Source organism: Parambassis ranga, chromosome 17 (assembly GCF_900634625.1).
Source record: "Parambassis ranga chromosome 17, fParRan2.1, whole genome shotgun sequence".
NCBI classification, from domain to species: Eukaryota; Metazoa; Chordata; class Actinopteri; family Ambassidae; genus Parambassis; species Parambassis ranga.
Window position 1 is genome coordinate 13,794,436 of NC_041037.1, and position 16,205 is coordinate 13,810,640.

The window sequence follows — 16,205 nt, forward strand, 5'->3', positions numbered from 1 at the left end:
TCGTGACATGATTTCCAGAAATCATTACAAATACATGAATACATTTATAATAAATTTCAATTAAATATTATTTAAATAGCGCATTTTAAAATCAGAAATTGTCTCAAAGCGCTTCACAGACCCAGAGCCTGAACCCCCTTAAGAGCAACAGTGGCAAGGAAAAACTCCCTTTTAACAGGAAGAAACCTTGAGCCTTGAACCTTCCTGCTGACAGTCGGCCGGGTAGAGGAGGAGAAGCAGAGGGAGACAGGACAGAGAGGATGAAGGAGAGAGAGAGAGAGAGGGGAACAAGCATGCAGCAACATCATACATTACAGAGGACAAACATGACAGGTTGTTGATGTTGACAAGCAAGATCAAACAGTGATTATATTATAATGCATATCTATATCTATCTTCAGTCAATAGGTAATAATAATTAAAACAAAGACCAGCAGCAGAGACTAGTGAAGGTAATAAGCATTGGAATATTCAGGGTCTGGACTTCAGGTCTGGAGGCAGAGACCTGCAAACAGAGAGAGAGAGAGGCACCAAACTACAAGGAAGACAGCAATCACAGATTATGACTTTAAAAACTAGTATGAACCAGACTAATGAGAACAGAGGAGAGGTCAGAGGGTGAGAGGCGGAAACTGCTCAGTGGATCATGTTTGTGCCCCCCGACAGCATAGGCCTAGAGCAGCATAGCTGTGCTAAAAGTTAAGATTTTATCGGCCCTATGATGCCTGTTATACCTGCGGCTGAGGCCACACTAAGTTTAAGGGTAACTATACACTTTACTAAACAGAAAGGTTTTAAGTCTGGTCTTAAAGGTGGAGGCAGTGTCTGCTTTTCGGACCCAGCTTGGTAACTGGTTCCATAATAGCGGATCCCTGATAGCTAAAAGCTCGTCCTCCTCAGTGTCCTATTAGCAACATACGATACAATCAGGTCCTGCAGATATAATGGAGCAAGTCCATGAAGAGCCTTGTAGGTAAGGAGAAGGATCTTGAAGTGTTTTCTTGAGCCCACTGGGAGCCAGTGAAGAGACGCTAGGACAGGAGAGATATGATCCTTTGGCTGCTTCCTGTCAGAACTCTAGCCGCTGTGTTCTGAATCAGCTGCAGACTGTTGATGGAGTAATGTGGACGTCCAGACAATAGTGAGTTGCAGTAGTCCAGTCTAGAAGTAACAAAAGCATGGATGAGCTTTTCAGCATCACTCTGAGAGAGGATGCTCCTGATCTTAGCAATATTAGGTGACAGATGACGGTTTTACAGACCTGTTTAATATGAGAGATAAATGTCCTGATCAAAGATAACTCCGAGGTTCCTCAAAGTCATACTGGAGGCCAAAGTAATGCCATCCAGAGAGAGAATGTATTATCTGATAATCTAGTTCTGAGATGTTTGAGTCCAAAAACAATGACCTCAGTTTTTGTGTGATTGTGATAATTGAGCAACAGGCAAGTAATTGACAGTACTGTGAAAGTGAGATCTGTTCATAGATGGCAGGATCGCAGCCCGCGGGCAGGACTTCAGACACCACTACTTAGAGGAAGTGGCTCTCTGCTGGAAACCTTGACTGCTGAAAAAGCATCTCTGATGAGCTTGTCTCAGCTTGTCTCTTACCGCACATGATCCCATGGTCATGTGCTTTCAGAGGACCTCGCTCTCATGTTGTGTAGCATCTGTCATCTACAACAGGGGTTCCTAAAGTGGGTTTCAGAACCCCCCACAGGGGTCGCGACATGATTTCCAGAAATCATTACAAATAAACAAATACATTTATAATAAACTATATATCTTACTGATACATGCAGTTTAATTTAAAATAAAACATGTAAATAACAAATATTATACTATCATTTAGAATGTTTTGCCCTGGTGATGAGCAACAACATCATTATCATCGTCATCAATTTACAGCATAAACTTTACAAACCCTTTGGGGACTTTTTTGTCAAAAGCGACTATGGACAATTTATCTGAAAAGACTTTTTTTGGATCTGGCTACATGCACAGTGTCCATCCATCACACAGTGCAGGAGTCAGCAGCACATCATGCACATGTATGCTTAGTGTTTCAAATTCTCTTTTTGTTGTTGGGTATGATTTTGCATGTTAACCCCGATTAGATTATATTGTTTAAAGGACACTGCACAGTTATTTTATGGGGCTTAAGTTTATTTATTTATTTATTTATTTATGTGTCAATAAGGAGGAAAAATGATGCAAGTAGTAGAAGTGAAACCAGGGGTGTCAATGCTTTCATGTGAGTAGTTGCCACTTGTTGCCTTTGTTTGACTTAATGTTAATTTTGCTTATTATCATGTCTTGATGTGATGTTTTTTTATTAAAGGCCTAAAGGAATATTTGGTTGCAGTAATGATCCTTACTGTTTTACTCTTTGGTTAAAGAAAATAATTTTTAACAGTCACATTTTTCATTCTCACTCAGGCTACATTAACTGTTGTTGTCTTTCTGCAGGGAGGCTGATATTTATCTCTCAAGTTCCCAGGCATCCCTCAGCCTGTCCTAAAGAAGGCCGAGCAAGAAGGAGACCTCCTGGAAGGTAACTGCTTAACATAACTGATACATGGCCATCATGTTACAGCCACACTCACCATGTCCTAAAGCAGTTATGTCAAACAGCGCTACATATGCGTTCTCTGCCTGTATATATGCAGGGATGAGATTATTCTAATCTTGGACTATATGTGAGGTTTACTCGATCATTTTTGCCTTTTGGTGGCTGTGGTTATTGTGGTCCAACTCAACTGTGGGAGTAAAGGGTGGGATTTGTTGTTTTATTGACATCCTCATGCCCGTAATTGACGTGCATACATAGCAGCGTCATATAAAAGCAGGAACATGGTTTAGACATCAGTGTACTTTAGGACTGGCAGTGAGTTGGAGATGGAGGGAGGAAAGAATGAGACGTCCAGATTGAGTGAGTAGCACACTGAATACTACAGGCATTCAAAGAAGAAATAATTAATGATTTGTTGGAAAAAGAATAATTATATATCTTGCTTTATATAATTATATATATAGCTTTTGAGTAAAGTTGTTTTTTTTATATAATCCTTTTCCTTTCTTGTTTTCTCTTAAAACTTGCTTGGGTTTAAGATCTGAATAATGTGGTGCTATAATATTGACTGAGTTTACACATGTAATTTAAAGTTTTAAAATAAATCACTGTTTTAGAATGAACAATACATTCTTTTTTCAGCCTAGCAACACTGATAGGTATGTGCCAAATGTATAGACTGTAAACCCTTACGTTAAGTAAGTGAGTATTAACTGACCTGTTGATATTTTGCCAACCTGTCATTTTTTTTATTCAATGGTAGATTTACTCTTCTCTGGTATATAAGTCTTCTTGTTTTTCTTTCCTGTGGTTTGTTTAGGGGACGGGGGAGTTCAGACAAACCAGTACAGTTCCATCTCTCCTCCTGCCCCACCTCTGGACCAGGATGAACCTTTCTCCACATACCTTGGGGATAGGGTGCCTATTCCAGAGGATGTTAACCAGGTACCACCTCACTCTGCTCATATTTTGTGATTTAAAGTTAAAATTGTCCTGTGTGTGTTCCCCGTACAGGTTTTTAGCTTCCGTAAACTCTGGGCCTTCACTGGACCAGGGTTTTTGATGAGCATTGCTTTTTTGGATCCAGGAAACATCGAGTCAGATCTGCAGTCTGGAGCTGTAGCTGGCTTTCAGGTGATGAATAAAAGTAAAGTAATGCACCCTTTCATCCCATATTTGAGGAAGTGATTCTGCTGTGGTTATGTTGTGGTTTTATTTTAAAGGGACCTTGTTTCAATTGTATTGCAGCTGCAGCACATTGTCCACAGTGAGCATAAGGATGCAGGATGTAGTGTCCTGTTCTGAGTTTGCCTTTCATTCTTTCTCAGCTCCTGTGGGTGCTCCTTGGAGCCACCGTCATTGGGCTGCTGTTGCAGGGGTTAGCTGCACGCCTTGGGGTCGTCACAGGCATGCACCTGGCTGAAGTCTGCAATCGCCAGTATCCCACTGTAAGCCTTACCCTCATGTTGTCGTAACTCTGTATGCCTTATTGTTCATTAACATGATCCCAGTTTTCCTGTAAAATCCTGTGTTTATATGTCAATTTCTTAAATTCTGTAAATATTTGAAGTCATTATTTATGTGCAGGTACCTCGAATATTCCTTTGGCTGATGGTGGAACTGGCAATCGTTGGCTCAGACATGCAGGAAGTCATTGGCTGTGCCATTGCTCTCAGCCTTCTCTCTGTGGGCAGGTAAACATCTTAAATGTCTGTTTATTAAATGATACAAAACATATGGGTCAAAAATACAAACTATTCTCTTTCTCCTCAGGATTCCACTGTGGGGAGGAGTTCTCATCACCATCACTGACACATTTGTGTTCCTGTTTTTTGACAAATATGGTGTGCTATTCTCCTTTATTTATCTACATTCATGTGATTCGATTCATACTTTCCAGTGTTGATAAATGCTTAAATCTCTGCAGGCCTGAGGAAACTTGAAGCTTTCTTTTTTTTTTGATCACCGTAATGGCTCTTAGTTTTGGTTATGAGGCAAGTTTCCATCCTTTTTACAGTTTCCGTCTTGTTTTAATGCAGTTTGTGGCTGCTTAACATGTTTGACTATTGTTTATTGTCTTTAGTATGTGGTAGTAAAGCCAGACCAAGGACAGCTCCTAAAGGGGATGTTTGTACCCAACTGTGCCAACTGTGGGCATTCGCAGCTGGAGCAGGCGGTGGGAATTATAGGTGCTGTCATTATGCCCCACAACATTTACCTGCACTCAGCGCTGGTCAAGGTTAGAAACTAGACCCTTCAAACAATGCTGCTTTAAGAATGTCCTTTAAGACCTGTGTCTTAAGTGTCCTTAAGAATTGAATAAATTTTTTTCCCCCATTATTAATCAGTCTCGGGAAGTTAATCGCCAGAATAAGAAGGAAGTAAAGGAAGCTAACAAGTACTTCTTCATTGAGTCATCCATTGCACTCTTCATCTCCTTCCTCATCAATGTCTTCGTTGTTGCAGTCTTTGCTGAGGCCTTCTACAATAAAACTAATATGATGGTGGTGAGTAAACAGTGTGAAGAATATATACAGAGCACCATTGAAGCTTGCATTTGTCATTTTGAAACGATGAAGTGTGAGCACACAGTGCCAAGTTTTTGAAAACGACATGTTCACTAATTACAGAATGAGCAGTGCAATGCAACAGGCAGTCCCCTCTCAAATCTCTTCCCTCTCAACAATGCCACACTGGACGTGGACATTTACAAAGGGGTATGTCTGGTTAGCATTACTAGTGCCATAAATGTTTAAAACTCTTCACACTTGATAAAATAAAGAATGTTATTTTCTCTTTCCTGTGTGGCTTTGATGATAATCACCCACCTCTGTTATACCTCTGTTGTATTAAACAATCGATAGGGATTAATTTGCAGATGGAGAATTAGATGACTTGATGTTACTTTATCTGTTCAGGGAGTGGTCCTGGGCTGTTTCTTTGGCCCTGCAGCTCTCTACATCTGGGCTATAGGGATTCTGGCAGCTGGACAGAGCTCAACCATGACAGGCACTTACTCTGGGCAGTTTGTGATGGAGGTGAGACCACCTACTGTGTATACAGTATATCAATGTATTGTATTGTGTGTAGCTTTACAAAAAAAACCATCATGTGTGACACTCATGTTTGCTAAGGGCTTCTGGAACTTGCGGTGTACTCGTTTTGCACGAGTGCTGCTGACCCGCTCCATCGCCATCATGCCTACACTGCTGGTAGCCATTTTCAAAGATGTTGAGCATCTGACACTGATGAATGACCTCCTCAATGTCATTCAAAGCATACAGGTCAGGATGTGATTAAAAAGTCCACGTTTTAAGGCATTTATTGACATATGCCATATTTACTGCTCCTTTTGTGTAGTACTTACCTTGTGAAGTATTCACTGTATTTTTCTTTTCTCATCCAACAGCTTCCATTTGCTTTGATTCCAATTCTGACCTTCACCAGTTTAACGTCCATAATGAATGACTTTGCCAATAAATTGTGAGTGAAATGTTTCTTAGTTGTTGATATCTTGTAATAATACAAACTGCCATGAATGTGCTGTAGTCTTTACATGCTGTCAATCAAAACAAAAGTAAGTTCAGTAATCCCCATGGTCTGATAAAGTGTCTTTTCTCTCTAGGATGTGGAAGATTTTGGGAGGCATTGTTATCTTGGGGATTTGTGCAATCAACATGTACTTTGTGGTGGTTTATGTGACAGCGCTCAACAGTGTGCCTGTCTACGTCACTGTTGCTCTTATCTTCATACCCTATATAGTCCTTGTATTCTACCTGGTGAGTAAGATTCCAACCATATGCTGCACTTTGTTATTGTCTTACTTTCATCGTAAGAGAGGGTTGTAGCATCATTTTGTAAATATTTTTGTATAAATATTTCTTGCTCTTTCCTGGTTGTCTGCAGTTATGGCACTGTCTGGTTGCCCTGGGGGTTTCCTGTCTGGACTTTGGCAGCAGGGTAAGCAATCAACCTGCTCTGTTGACAGAGGAGCAGTCTGAGTACAACTCCTAGAGCTGAATACGACAGTAATGCTAATCACATCATTATTTTGTGTGGGGCTACATATTGTGTGTAGCAGTTTGATTGACTGGATCTGAATATCTAACAATTCATAAACATTTCTTAGAGACTAAAAAGCTCACAATGAAATTAGTGATGATGATGATGATGATGATGATGATGACGTTGATGATGATGATGATAATGGGGTGAAAGATGGACCATTATTGGCTGAATGTCATTTAGAAGACTGGTGTGTAGCTGCCTTGTGAAAGCTGCTGTAATAATGTGATTAAGGGTTAGGGTTAGGGATACAGTCCCTTATTTGCGCATTAATAGTGAAGGAAAGTGCTCTGTTTAAAAAAAAAATGAAAGTTCCGTCATCATTAGTCATTAGTGCCTCAGTAATCAGACTGTCGGAGCCTCTGATTGACATGAACAGTGAAGTGTGCATGAGTGGTTTCAGTCCTTTATGGTACTTAGAGCTTTGAACTTTTTTTGTTTGTTTGTCTCATTTTGTGATACCAAGCTCTTTTTGTACATGTACAGATTCAAAATGTTGGAATTGTATTCTCTAACAATGTCCTATTACAACATATGGTTATGATAGCTAAAAGACTTTTAGCAGATATTTTAACTGCTATGAAGACAGACACTTTTTATTAAAGATCAGGGAGTTGTAATTATTTATTTATGTAAAGCATAATTCCAAGTGACCCTCAGAAGTCATCTTGTTCTCACTTTAAACTACTACAGCTGACAAATCACAGTGCTTAGACTGCACTCTGTTGTAACAATTAATTGTCTGTGAATGTGGCACTTAGTAGTTCATAGCATGAGGGCAAGGCAAAAGTCTGAGAAATGCAAATATTTGATATATTTGTATCAACAATAAAACTTCAGCTAAAGGTGAAGTAAGCCATTCAAATCCAATGTATTCATTGTCAGATGTCTCCTCGTCATCCTCCTTCTTCAAGTCCTGGGTCAGCCACAGGACCACATTAAGATGCCCCTTTATGAGGTGCCTGTCTGGCTTCGTCTAACATAGAGCTTTGATCTTTACCTGATCCTTGAGGCCCTGCCACTCTGAGGAGGGCTGTAGACATGTCCATGAATTTTGGGGGGTCGGAGGCTCTGAAGAAGAATTGAATAAAAGTGCGTGTGGCTGACGGATGGCAGATTCCACCATTCATTTTTGAATTTCACAGAGGTTCGTTTTAAAGATTACATCGCTGGTTTTATAAAAACCATAAACATAATTAAAAACCTATTTACATGCATTGAATTATGCTTTAATAGCAGCTGTGAATGACTAAGTGCCAAAAGTTGTGATCCATTCCGAGTCAGCACTGGCTAAATGCAGATAGAGTTAAACAGCTTTTTGTCTCAGTAAGACAACATACTGTAACTAATGTGTCCAAATCTTCAGTAAAGTCATGGAGGTGGTGATGATGCTCATGTTGTGAATGAGCTCCACCCAACACTACCAACATTTTTCATGAAGATACAAGACTGTGAAGTGCAAGTTTATATTTAGACTGTGCTCTCTGTATGAAACTCTACTGAAGCACCTAACTGAGCAATGTTCAAGTAAGATGTACATATATTAACCAATAAGAACGCTGCAAATGAAGCTGGTCAGGTAACATTTACGCACAGTAAAGGTCTCAGGTTTTCATGTAATATTGTCGTATTAATGCAGGAGCACCATCTATTGACCTGAAAGTCTGTGTCAGTGCTTTACAAGACTAGAGGTCATCTGTCCGGCCCCATGAAATCTACAAAGTGGTTCATTCCACACAGATTTGCTGTAACAGGCTCATCCTTATGTGACATTTATCTTGTCTTCTTCTCTGATAATGCAGCAAATAAAAGCAATTACACAGAAAATTAATTGTTTGTACAAAACAATCAATCCCTCCCCAATTAAAACTAATTTACCAAGTCATTTAGTGCAGACAGCAGTATAGAGTGCAGATAATCAGCAGCACATTTGATTATCCATTGAAAGAATGACACCCTCCTGTCCGGGTTACAGATATTATTTCTGTTTTTGTGTCACTGAAGGAAATAGACTCAATCTGATTTAGCTCTGTCAGGCTCACACTGGCTTTTTACTCAAAGCGTACATTTGCAATTTCAAGGTTAGTTTCTTCAGAAAATTCAGAGTTTACTGTCTTAAACACTGCTGCTGGACTTCCTTTGCTTCCTGTCTGCACAATCCAAATAAAAAAGCATGATATCCTGGCTTGCCATTTTGGATCTGTGCATTGATCAGGTTGATCCAAAAGCTTGAGGAAAAAATGCTTCTTAAACTTCTTTATGATCATCAAAATATTTATTTCTCATAGGGGGGGACTAGTTAATGTAGCATTTTTTACAACATGCACTTGAATAAGTTAATATAAGACAAAATAAAATAACTATTGCTGTGTCTGCTACATCAGTGGAAATGTTACAAACATATTTCTACATGATTTCTCAAACATTAGGTAACATGGCCATGGTCATTTTTAACCTCCAAGCACAGATATTTGCCCCAGTGTTTAACAAAACTGAATCAGCTCTTTCATGCTGCATCCTTTCTCGCAGCATATATCAGATATTTTTCCAGCAGCCCGTCTCATCCGAGAGGACATGGGGTACCAGTGAGGAGCCACAGTCGAGGCATCATTCTCCTCATCAGACTGTGGAAGAATAGCGTCTGTCTCTGGGGCCTGGTGCTCCTCTAAGGAGGCGTCCTGGGCCCCTGTGTGAGGTAATACATCCAATATTTAGAGGTAATTCTGGAAATTTGTGCAAAAAAAACATCATAAAGATGTTTAAAGTAAAGTACTTACCGTGGGGAGTGTATTGATGTTGATCCACTTCTGCGTCTGGGATGCTTCTCTTTAATCGAGAGTTACCACAGGATGAGACGGCCAGACGTATCAGGTCTCTCCCACACATCTTAATCCTCTCCTCCGCATGGACCACACACGCTGCGGCCACCAGCACCACCATCAGAGACGCCAAGCACTTAGCGGCAGACATTGTGTGATATGTCACCAATCCTCGGTTGATCAGCAGAGGCAGAAAACGAATGTATGAGAGCGTTTTTGGTGACTTATGAGGTGAACGTGAGGGGGTTTATATAGTCGGAGTGTGTGAACCCCTGGTGCTGCTTTCAAATATGCTGAGGCCACAGATTGTTCGAAAGATGTATTCAGCCTTGGTGAGGGAAAAGCATGTCCTGATCTGGAGCTAAGTATGAAAGTGATGTGAAGTCTCAAGGCTGAAACTCTCATTGAGATAAAGACCTGCTCTGACACTGATCTACAGCACGTTATTAAATACATTACAGCAGTTTGTGAGGAACATCTGGGGTTATTGAGACTCACGAGGGCATCACTGAGTTCTGTGGAACAACATATACACCTCAGTTTGTTCAAAGTATGCTGAACCTTGTGCTTACAGACCTTATTGTGGTTTTTGTGTCATGTCTTATTGTTTTGTATGGATGTTTTAGATTAGCCTTCAGCAGTTTAACTATGATTGTTTTTAAACTGAACCATTTCCCCTGCAATATCAGTTACTTTTTCACCTTATCTCAACACATCTTGAAGGATGGCAACTAATTGGAAGAGAGTGAGACAGCGAAAGATGTCAAGGATATTGACGCAACTATTCACACACATGGTCACCTCAGGCTGCACTAAAGCCATTATCATGACACGGATGGCTGTTAAACATTTCCACAGCTGGTGAAAAAATATGAAAGATGGCACTTTTACGTCTACAATGCACTTCTGGCTATGATTAACATTCTAACCTCTAATAAGGATATCGCTGGTAAGCATGACGGGTTTATTACTCTCAGCTGCTGTGCCGAGAATGAGACACCAGTCTTGTTTACTCCTTTCACCTTAACTGACTCTTGCACAGCATTTATTGTAGACTGTGCACAGATGCTGTTTATGAGTGTTCTACACCTTTTGAATTATTACATTTATTAATTTATTTTTGTAATATTATTCATATTTATCCCATGTTTATACAAAGTAAACACATCTGCACATTCTGAATGTTCTCCCTCTTTGAAAGTAATGCATAACTAATGCACCTCTGTGCACAGTTTTTGCTTATTTTGCTATTTTATTTATTTTTTCTAAGCTTAAAGTAAGTTTCTTCTTCTTTCTTTCTTTCTTTCTTTTCTTATTTCTTTTGTCTTAGTTTAGTTGTCTATTCTACTCCATATCACATATTCCTTGGAAAGAGAGGGGTGCTAAATGTGGTTGCAATCACCTCACCACTAGATGTCACTAAATCCCGGACACTGGTCCTTTAAACATCCTTCCTGACTGTGTCTATTTCTATTGGTTGGCTGAGTCGCATGAGTGTTAATTGATGGGGAGGACACTATTTAACCACTGGTATCTCTCCCTTTATTATATCCTGTTAATACAATTAGACAGGCAGCAGGCACTGAAAGTTATCATCTAAGTGCAGCTAACAGACTGAGTTCACAAAAATGCTTTTCTGAGAAGAATTTTTATTCTTTTTATTTGAGTTTATGTTTGACAGGTAATGAGAATTTACATATTGTGATATACAATGACATTTTCTGTTGTATGTGTGACTGTGCTGATTATTTGTGGTGTGTTTTGTGTGTCTCTTACTTATCTCAGAAAACACTGGAATTAGTGAGCATTAGAAATATATCAAACAGGGTGCAGTCACACCTCGATCATTTAAAACCGTATCTTACTGTTTTTGCTTAAAATACAAACATAAACTGGACACAGAAAAAAAACATTAGCCTTCAAAAATATTTTTGCACTGTCAAAAAATCTCAGTCAAAAAACAGAATTTGATCTCTATCTTCAATTCTCATCCTTGCATAAAAAACAGGGCATGTAAAGTACGTTTGGGGTCGGATAATACATTAATAATACACTTAGCCAATGAGCTAGCAGCACAGTGCAAGGACAGTTTGACTGCAGGGCTGGCCAAGCTTGATCCTGACATCTGAGGGTCAATGACAGATTTTCACAGTTCTCTGTTCCTGCAGAGTTTTCCAAATACAGAGCTTCTACATGACAATTATCAGTGCTGTTATTTGTGTGTGAATAAGAACAAAAACAGTCCAACTTAAGGAATACATCGTATGTCAAACAATCATCCATTAGATCAGCTTGTAAGCACTTAAATAGGGCCTTAGTGTAGAGACCTGATCTGATCCTCTGTGCTACCAAAATAGCACAGTACGTAATTGACTTTTAGCCCTGTCTGACCAGGCAGGAGGCATAAGCGCAAATCCTGGTAATCCATGACAACAAAATTATACTGCGGCTCTTGATCGCTACTGACACACCTCCTGCTAGACCTCTTCTCCTGTTTTGGTGCTTTCAAGACCACAGTGATTGACTGGTGTGTGTTTTTTAAAGAGAGCCACTTTGCTTACACACAATGCACGTGCCCTGAAGAGCTTAACGCTGATGATGTCAAACTTTTTCTGTATTTCTACAAAGGTAGACGATGGTTTGTAAATGGCTGGTTCTGGCTAAACGTTTTCGTCAAAATGTCTTTTGTGCAGAATATCGAGTATGTGAAGTTTGTCCAGAATTGATTATTAATAGCACTTCCACTGAATGCAGTTTTTCTTCCTTAAAGCGATCTCTAATAGTGTTACTACTTGACCTCCTTGTGTCAAACATCTATTTCAGAAAATGGCTGCAGCTGGGTGCTATTCATAGAAACTGTCCAGTGCACGCATCTTGTTCATTTGACAGAGGAGTCATCAGCCTCAGCAAACAGTAGTTAGTGCAAAGCAGAGGCTTAGAGATTATCTCAACTTGCTGCTGTTTCCACCCCCCCACCCCCACCCCAGGCTCAGGGCTGGAGGCAGATGGGGTCTTATACTTTCTAGACCCATGAGTGATAAGGCCATTTAGGGTTAGCAATGTCACAACTGGGCGGCTCTTCTTATTCCTCAATCTCATGGATATTTTGCCTGCCACTGGGCCGATAGTGTACCTCATCATCAGAGTCCTCTGGTGTGGGCTTGAAGCATTTGTTAAACTTGCGTCTCAGGCGTTTCTTGAGCTGGAAGCTGCGCTCAGTGTTTGAGAATGTGTATTCCTGCTCCTTTAGTTTGGCATAGTAGTCGGAGAACTTGTTGAACAAAATAGAGATGGGCATGCCATTGAGGATGATGCCAAAGGAGATGCAGCCGAAAGCCACGCAACGGCCTAGATAGGAGATAGGTACAACGTCTCCATAACCCACAGTAGAGATGCTCACCTACAGATAAAAAAGAGACTGCTATGTCAGACATTTCCACAAATAGACACAGGAAACATGAACTCTAAAGCTTCTTTCCTGCTTATTGTTCTAAAAATAGCATTTGGCCTCAAATTATTATTATTTTTTTGTACAACTCATTTGGTGTTTTGAAATGTAGAGCATCTCATTTACATCCCTTGAATTTAATCACAGGGTCTGGCTACAAATGAGACGCATTACAGCGTATTACAGGGGATTAGACACATAAGTTAACAGCTGCTACCAGATAAATAAAAAGCAAGTTCTTAACTGAAACTGGAAAAAACACAGAGAATCGGGCTGACAGCCTATACTAATACACAATAACATGTGTTATTCTGAACAATAAAGCAGACCATAGACCTCTACACATAATCACCTATTATTAAAGAATCTTGCTTGTTCATACAACATGAAATAAAATGGAGAATTTTGGGTTGTAGGGCTGCTTATTTCTAGTAGAGACTTTTGAACATAAATGTTCTTCAAATGTCTGTTTCTACACATTGACCACCAGTACACAAAGCTAATAAATTATTATTATTTTTAAGACATAAACCTTAGTAAATAAACCAAAGTACTCTTTGGTCAAATCTGTATTTATGAACATAATTATTGTGCAGTATCATGACACAATGTAGATTCAGGTCTTCTGTTAAACAACATTTTTATATATTTTCAAATGTAGCTAACCGTTCATTTACTGAAATAAAACTCAAAAACCCTTGAACACCATCACAAGCTCACCGCTTCTTGACCCCACAACATGACTCTGCACCTTTGTCTTGATGTGACTCGGCAGGCAGCACAAATCCCTGCTAGGCCTAAGCCTTGACACCCGAAATACACTGTACTGTTTGATCATACTGGCACACCCCTGTGAATGAGCTCCTCTTCACTGGCAGGAGGAAGAGCTTACCAACATACCCAAGTCAGTTAATTGATCCGGAAGAAGAGCGGCAGCCATAAGAGCTGACTACAGCTCACAAGCTGTACAACATTTATTGACCTGAAGAGTGGGGCAACTCTCTTATAGCTCTCTTATATAAATATCAATTCAAGTCATATAAAACTGCATCTGCATATTTGTTATGCTCACTAATATAAGTTACACTCTTGCCATTTGCAGAATTTGATTACACACAGGGCCACCTATACACACTATTTTAGCAATGTATTGTGCACAAATTGAAGTTTTATACTCACTGCAGCCCACCACCATGCATCTGGTATGCTGCTGAATGGCGTCCCAGGCTGATCCACCTCCACAGAATGCATCAGAGCAGAGAAGGTGAAGATGCCCATGGCAATGAACAGAAACAGACAGCACACCTGAAGTGTAACAGTGGGATGCCAAGTTAATTAGGCAATTCATTAAGTCATATGGCAGAGTAGTATGAGTTCTATATAAATATGATTTGAAGTTTGTATAAATAAGATACAGTAAGATAGAAAACAATAATCACTCTTATTAAGTTACAGTTTCTGTGAACAAGAAACAAGGAACATGAGGGAAATATTTGTGTGTTTTTATAGCAGGTGTTAGATCATTTAAAAATTCCTCCATACCTGCTCTGAGCACTGGCGGATGGTGAAACCAAATGCCCTCATGCCGGTGGAGTGCCGGGCGAGCTTCAGGATACGGAAGATGCGCATCAACTTGATCACCTTGAGCACCTTGCTGACTTTACTGACTCTTGACATGGTCTTCAGGTCTTCCTGTGCCCCTGCATCTTCTGAATCTATGACAAACACCTCAAACAGGATCTGGATGAAGTACGGCATGACAGCCACCAGGTCAACAAAGTTTAGGGCGCTCTTTACAAAGTGTTTGATGTTGGATGTGGTGAACAGCCGCAAAAAGTACTCCAAAGTAAAGAAGAGGATCGAACTAACTTCTACCCATTCCATGTAGGTTCTGCCTGCAAGTTTGTATGCCCTTAGTTCATTGACTGTATTCATTGTCATGGCAACAATAGAGATGAGCACAAAGAGACTTGAAAACACAGCAAAGGCTTTGGCTGACAAGGAGGAATATGGATTCTCCATCAGGTCCCAGAGGGCTTTCCGGAAAGCTCCACAAAACATGGACTTGTAGCCCTCATCATCCTGGTGCGGCTTAATCTCATCAATCAGCTCCTGGTTGACCTTCAGCTGGTCTCTGATGTCGTCCAGTTTCTCCTCAAACAGAATGCGGCAGCACCTAAGAAGAAGAGGAAGAGCTTTACTACTATTAAACCATTATCATGACACAGACCAAGCCATGAAAAGCACAGTGACTAACTACAACAGACCTTGGAGTGTCCTTGAGTTTGAGCCCCCAGAATGACATCTCTTCCTCAAAGTTGACTGGGCAAAGACTATCCATCACCCACATGACATTACTGCAGTAGAAGTGAAATATGTAGTGGAAAAACATGGGGTCCCTGTCAAAAAAGAACTCATTGCTCTGAACATTGTAATCATCACAGAGCGTCATACGCTTAGCTGGATCATTGCAGAGAGCCAGAACTCCAATCCTGGTTTTCGGGTATCGAAGGACCAACTGTTTGGGGATGTGAAACACCTTTCCACCCACGTTCAAGTTGACAATATTTACATTCCATGGGTTTGGTGCAAGCTGCTCTTTCCGTCCACCTTCATTTTCATTGGGAGCATCAAGATTGTCCATAGATGTCCATGGTTTCACCAAGCTGTCCTGTGAAAAAGGGAATTCATTCTCCTTCTCATCAATGCTTTGTGAGAAGCTTACATCCCGTTTTATGGATGCAAAAAGGCTTGAGCGACGCTTTTTCAGCACTTTCAACTTAGGCTTTATTGTGGCCATCGTGACCACTCCTTAGACAACTTTCAAAAGTGAAGAGTTTGGTTCCAAGTCTTATTCAAGTAAATGCAAATCAGTAACAACAATATTCCACAAGGTCTCCATTAAAGCAAAAGTATTGTTGTCTGAAACCGATGCTTTCGGGAATAAAAATAAAAGAAAGCTTCCGTGCTTTTCAGTCAGCGTGCAAGAAGATCAACTGCATGAGTTAGGGATTCAGCCTCTTCACTGATTCTCTAATCCTATTGCTGTTCTTTCTGTCCCAACGCAAGTTAAAAATACTGTTCACAAGGATTAGTGTTGTGATTTAAGGCTTTGAGTTCTGAGAGAGGAGGATAGCCAGAGAGAGTGCTGTGATGACAGTATTGCATTGCTAACGAGGCTCAGAGAGCCTTCCCACAGGATGTTCATGCTATGCTACAGGTAGATTAGACAAGTATCTCTAGCTGTATTGCTTTTGACCTTTTGCTGAATATGTAAAATAAGCTTGGATGCATGTGTTCCC

General features: G+C 40.2%; 2 protein-coding genes and 1 pseudogene across 2 annotated transcripts; 1 reads left to right on the forward strand and 2 right to left on the reverse strand.

The window, feature by feature from the left end:
* Positions 1-2,884: 2,884 nt before the first annotated feature.
* Positions 2,885-8,587, forward strand: LOC114450507 (natural resistance-associated macrophage protein 2-like; annotated as a pseudogene).
* A 532-nt stretch (positions 8,588-9,119) lies between these two features.
* insl3 (insulin-like 3 (Leydig cell)) lies at positions 9,120-9,606 on the reverse strand. Its single transcript, XM_028428654.1, has 2 exons — positions 9,414-9,606; positions 9,120-9,322 (listed from the first exon to the last, which is right to left on the reverse strand). Exons 1-2 carry the CDS (start codon positions 9,604-9,606, stop codon positions 9,120-9,122), a joined length of 396 nt encoding a protein of 131 aa, XP_028284455.1.
* A 2,931-nt stretch (positions 9,607-12,537) lies between these two features.
* Positions 12,538-15,703, reverse strand: LOC114449690 (potassium voltage-gated channel subfamily V member 2). Its single transcript, XM_028427511.1, has 4 exons — positions 15,171-15,703; positions 14,446-15,079; positions 14,083-14,208; positions 12,538-12,855 (listed from the first exon to the last, which is right to left on the reverse strand). Exons 1-4 carry the CDS (start codon positions 15,701-15,703, stop codon positions 12,538-12,540), a joined length of 1,611 nt encoding a protein of 536 aa, XP_028283312.1.
* Between the last annotated feature and the right edge of the window lie 502 nt (positions 15,704-16,205).

Coding starts and splice junctions, on each gene's coding strand:
- insl3 (XM_028428654.1), bottom strand. CDS start 9,606: ATGTCTGCCGCTAAGTGCTTGGCGTCTCTGATGGTGGTGCTGGTGGCC. Junction 9,323..9,413: donor ACATCAATACACTCCCCACG/GTAAGTACTTTA, acceptor TACCTCACACAG/GGGCCCAGGACGCCTCCTTA.
- LOC114449690 (XM_028427511.1), bottom strand. CDS start 15,703: ATGGCCACAATAAAGCCTAAGTTGAAAGTGCTGAAAAAGCGTCGCTCA. Junction 15,080..15,170: donor AAACTCAAGGACACTCCAAG/GTCTGTTGTAGT, acceptor TCTTCTTCTTAG/GTGCTGCCGCATTCTGTTTG. Junction 14,209..14,445: donor TCCGCCAGTGCTCAGAGCAG/GTATGGAGGAAT, acceptor GTTACACTTCAG/GTGTGCTGTCTGTTTCTGTT.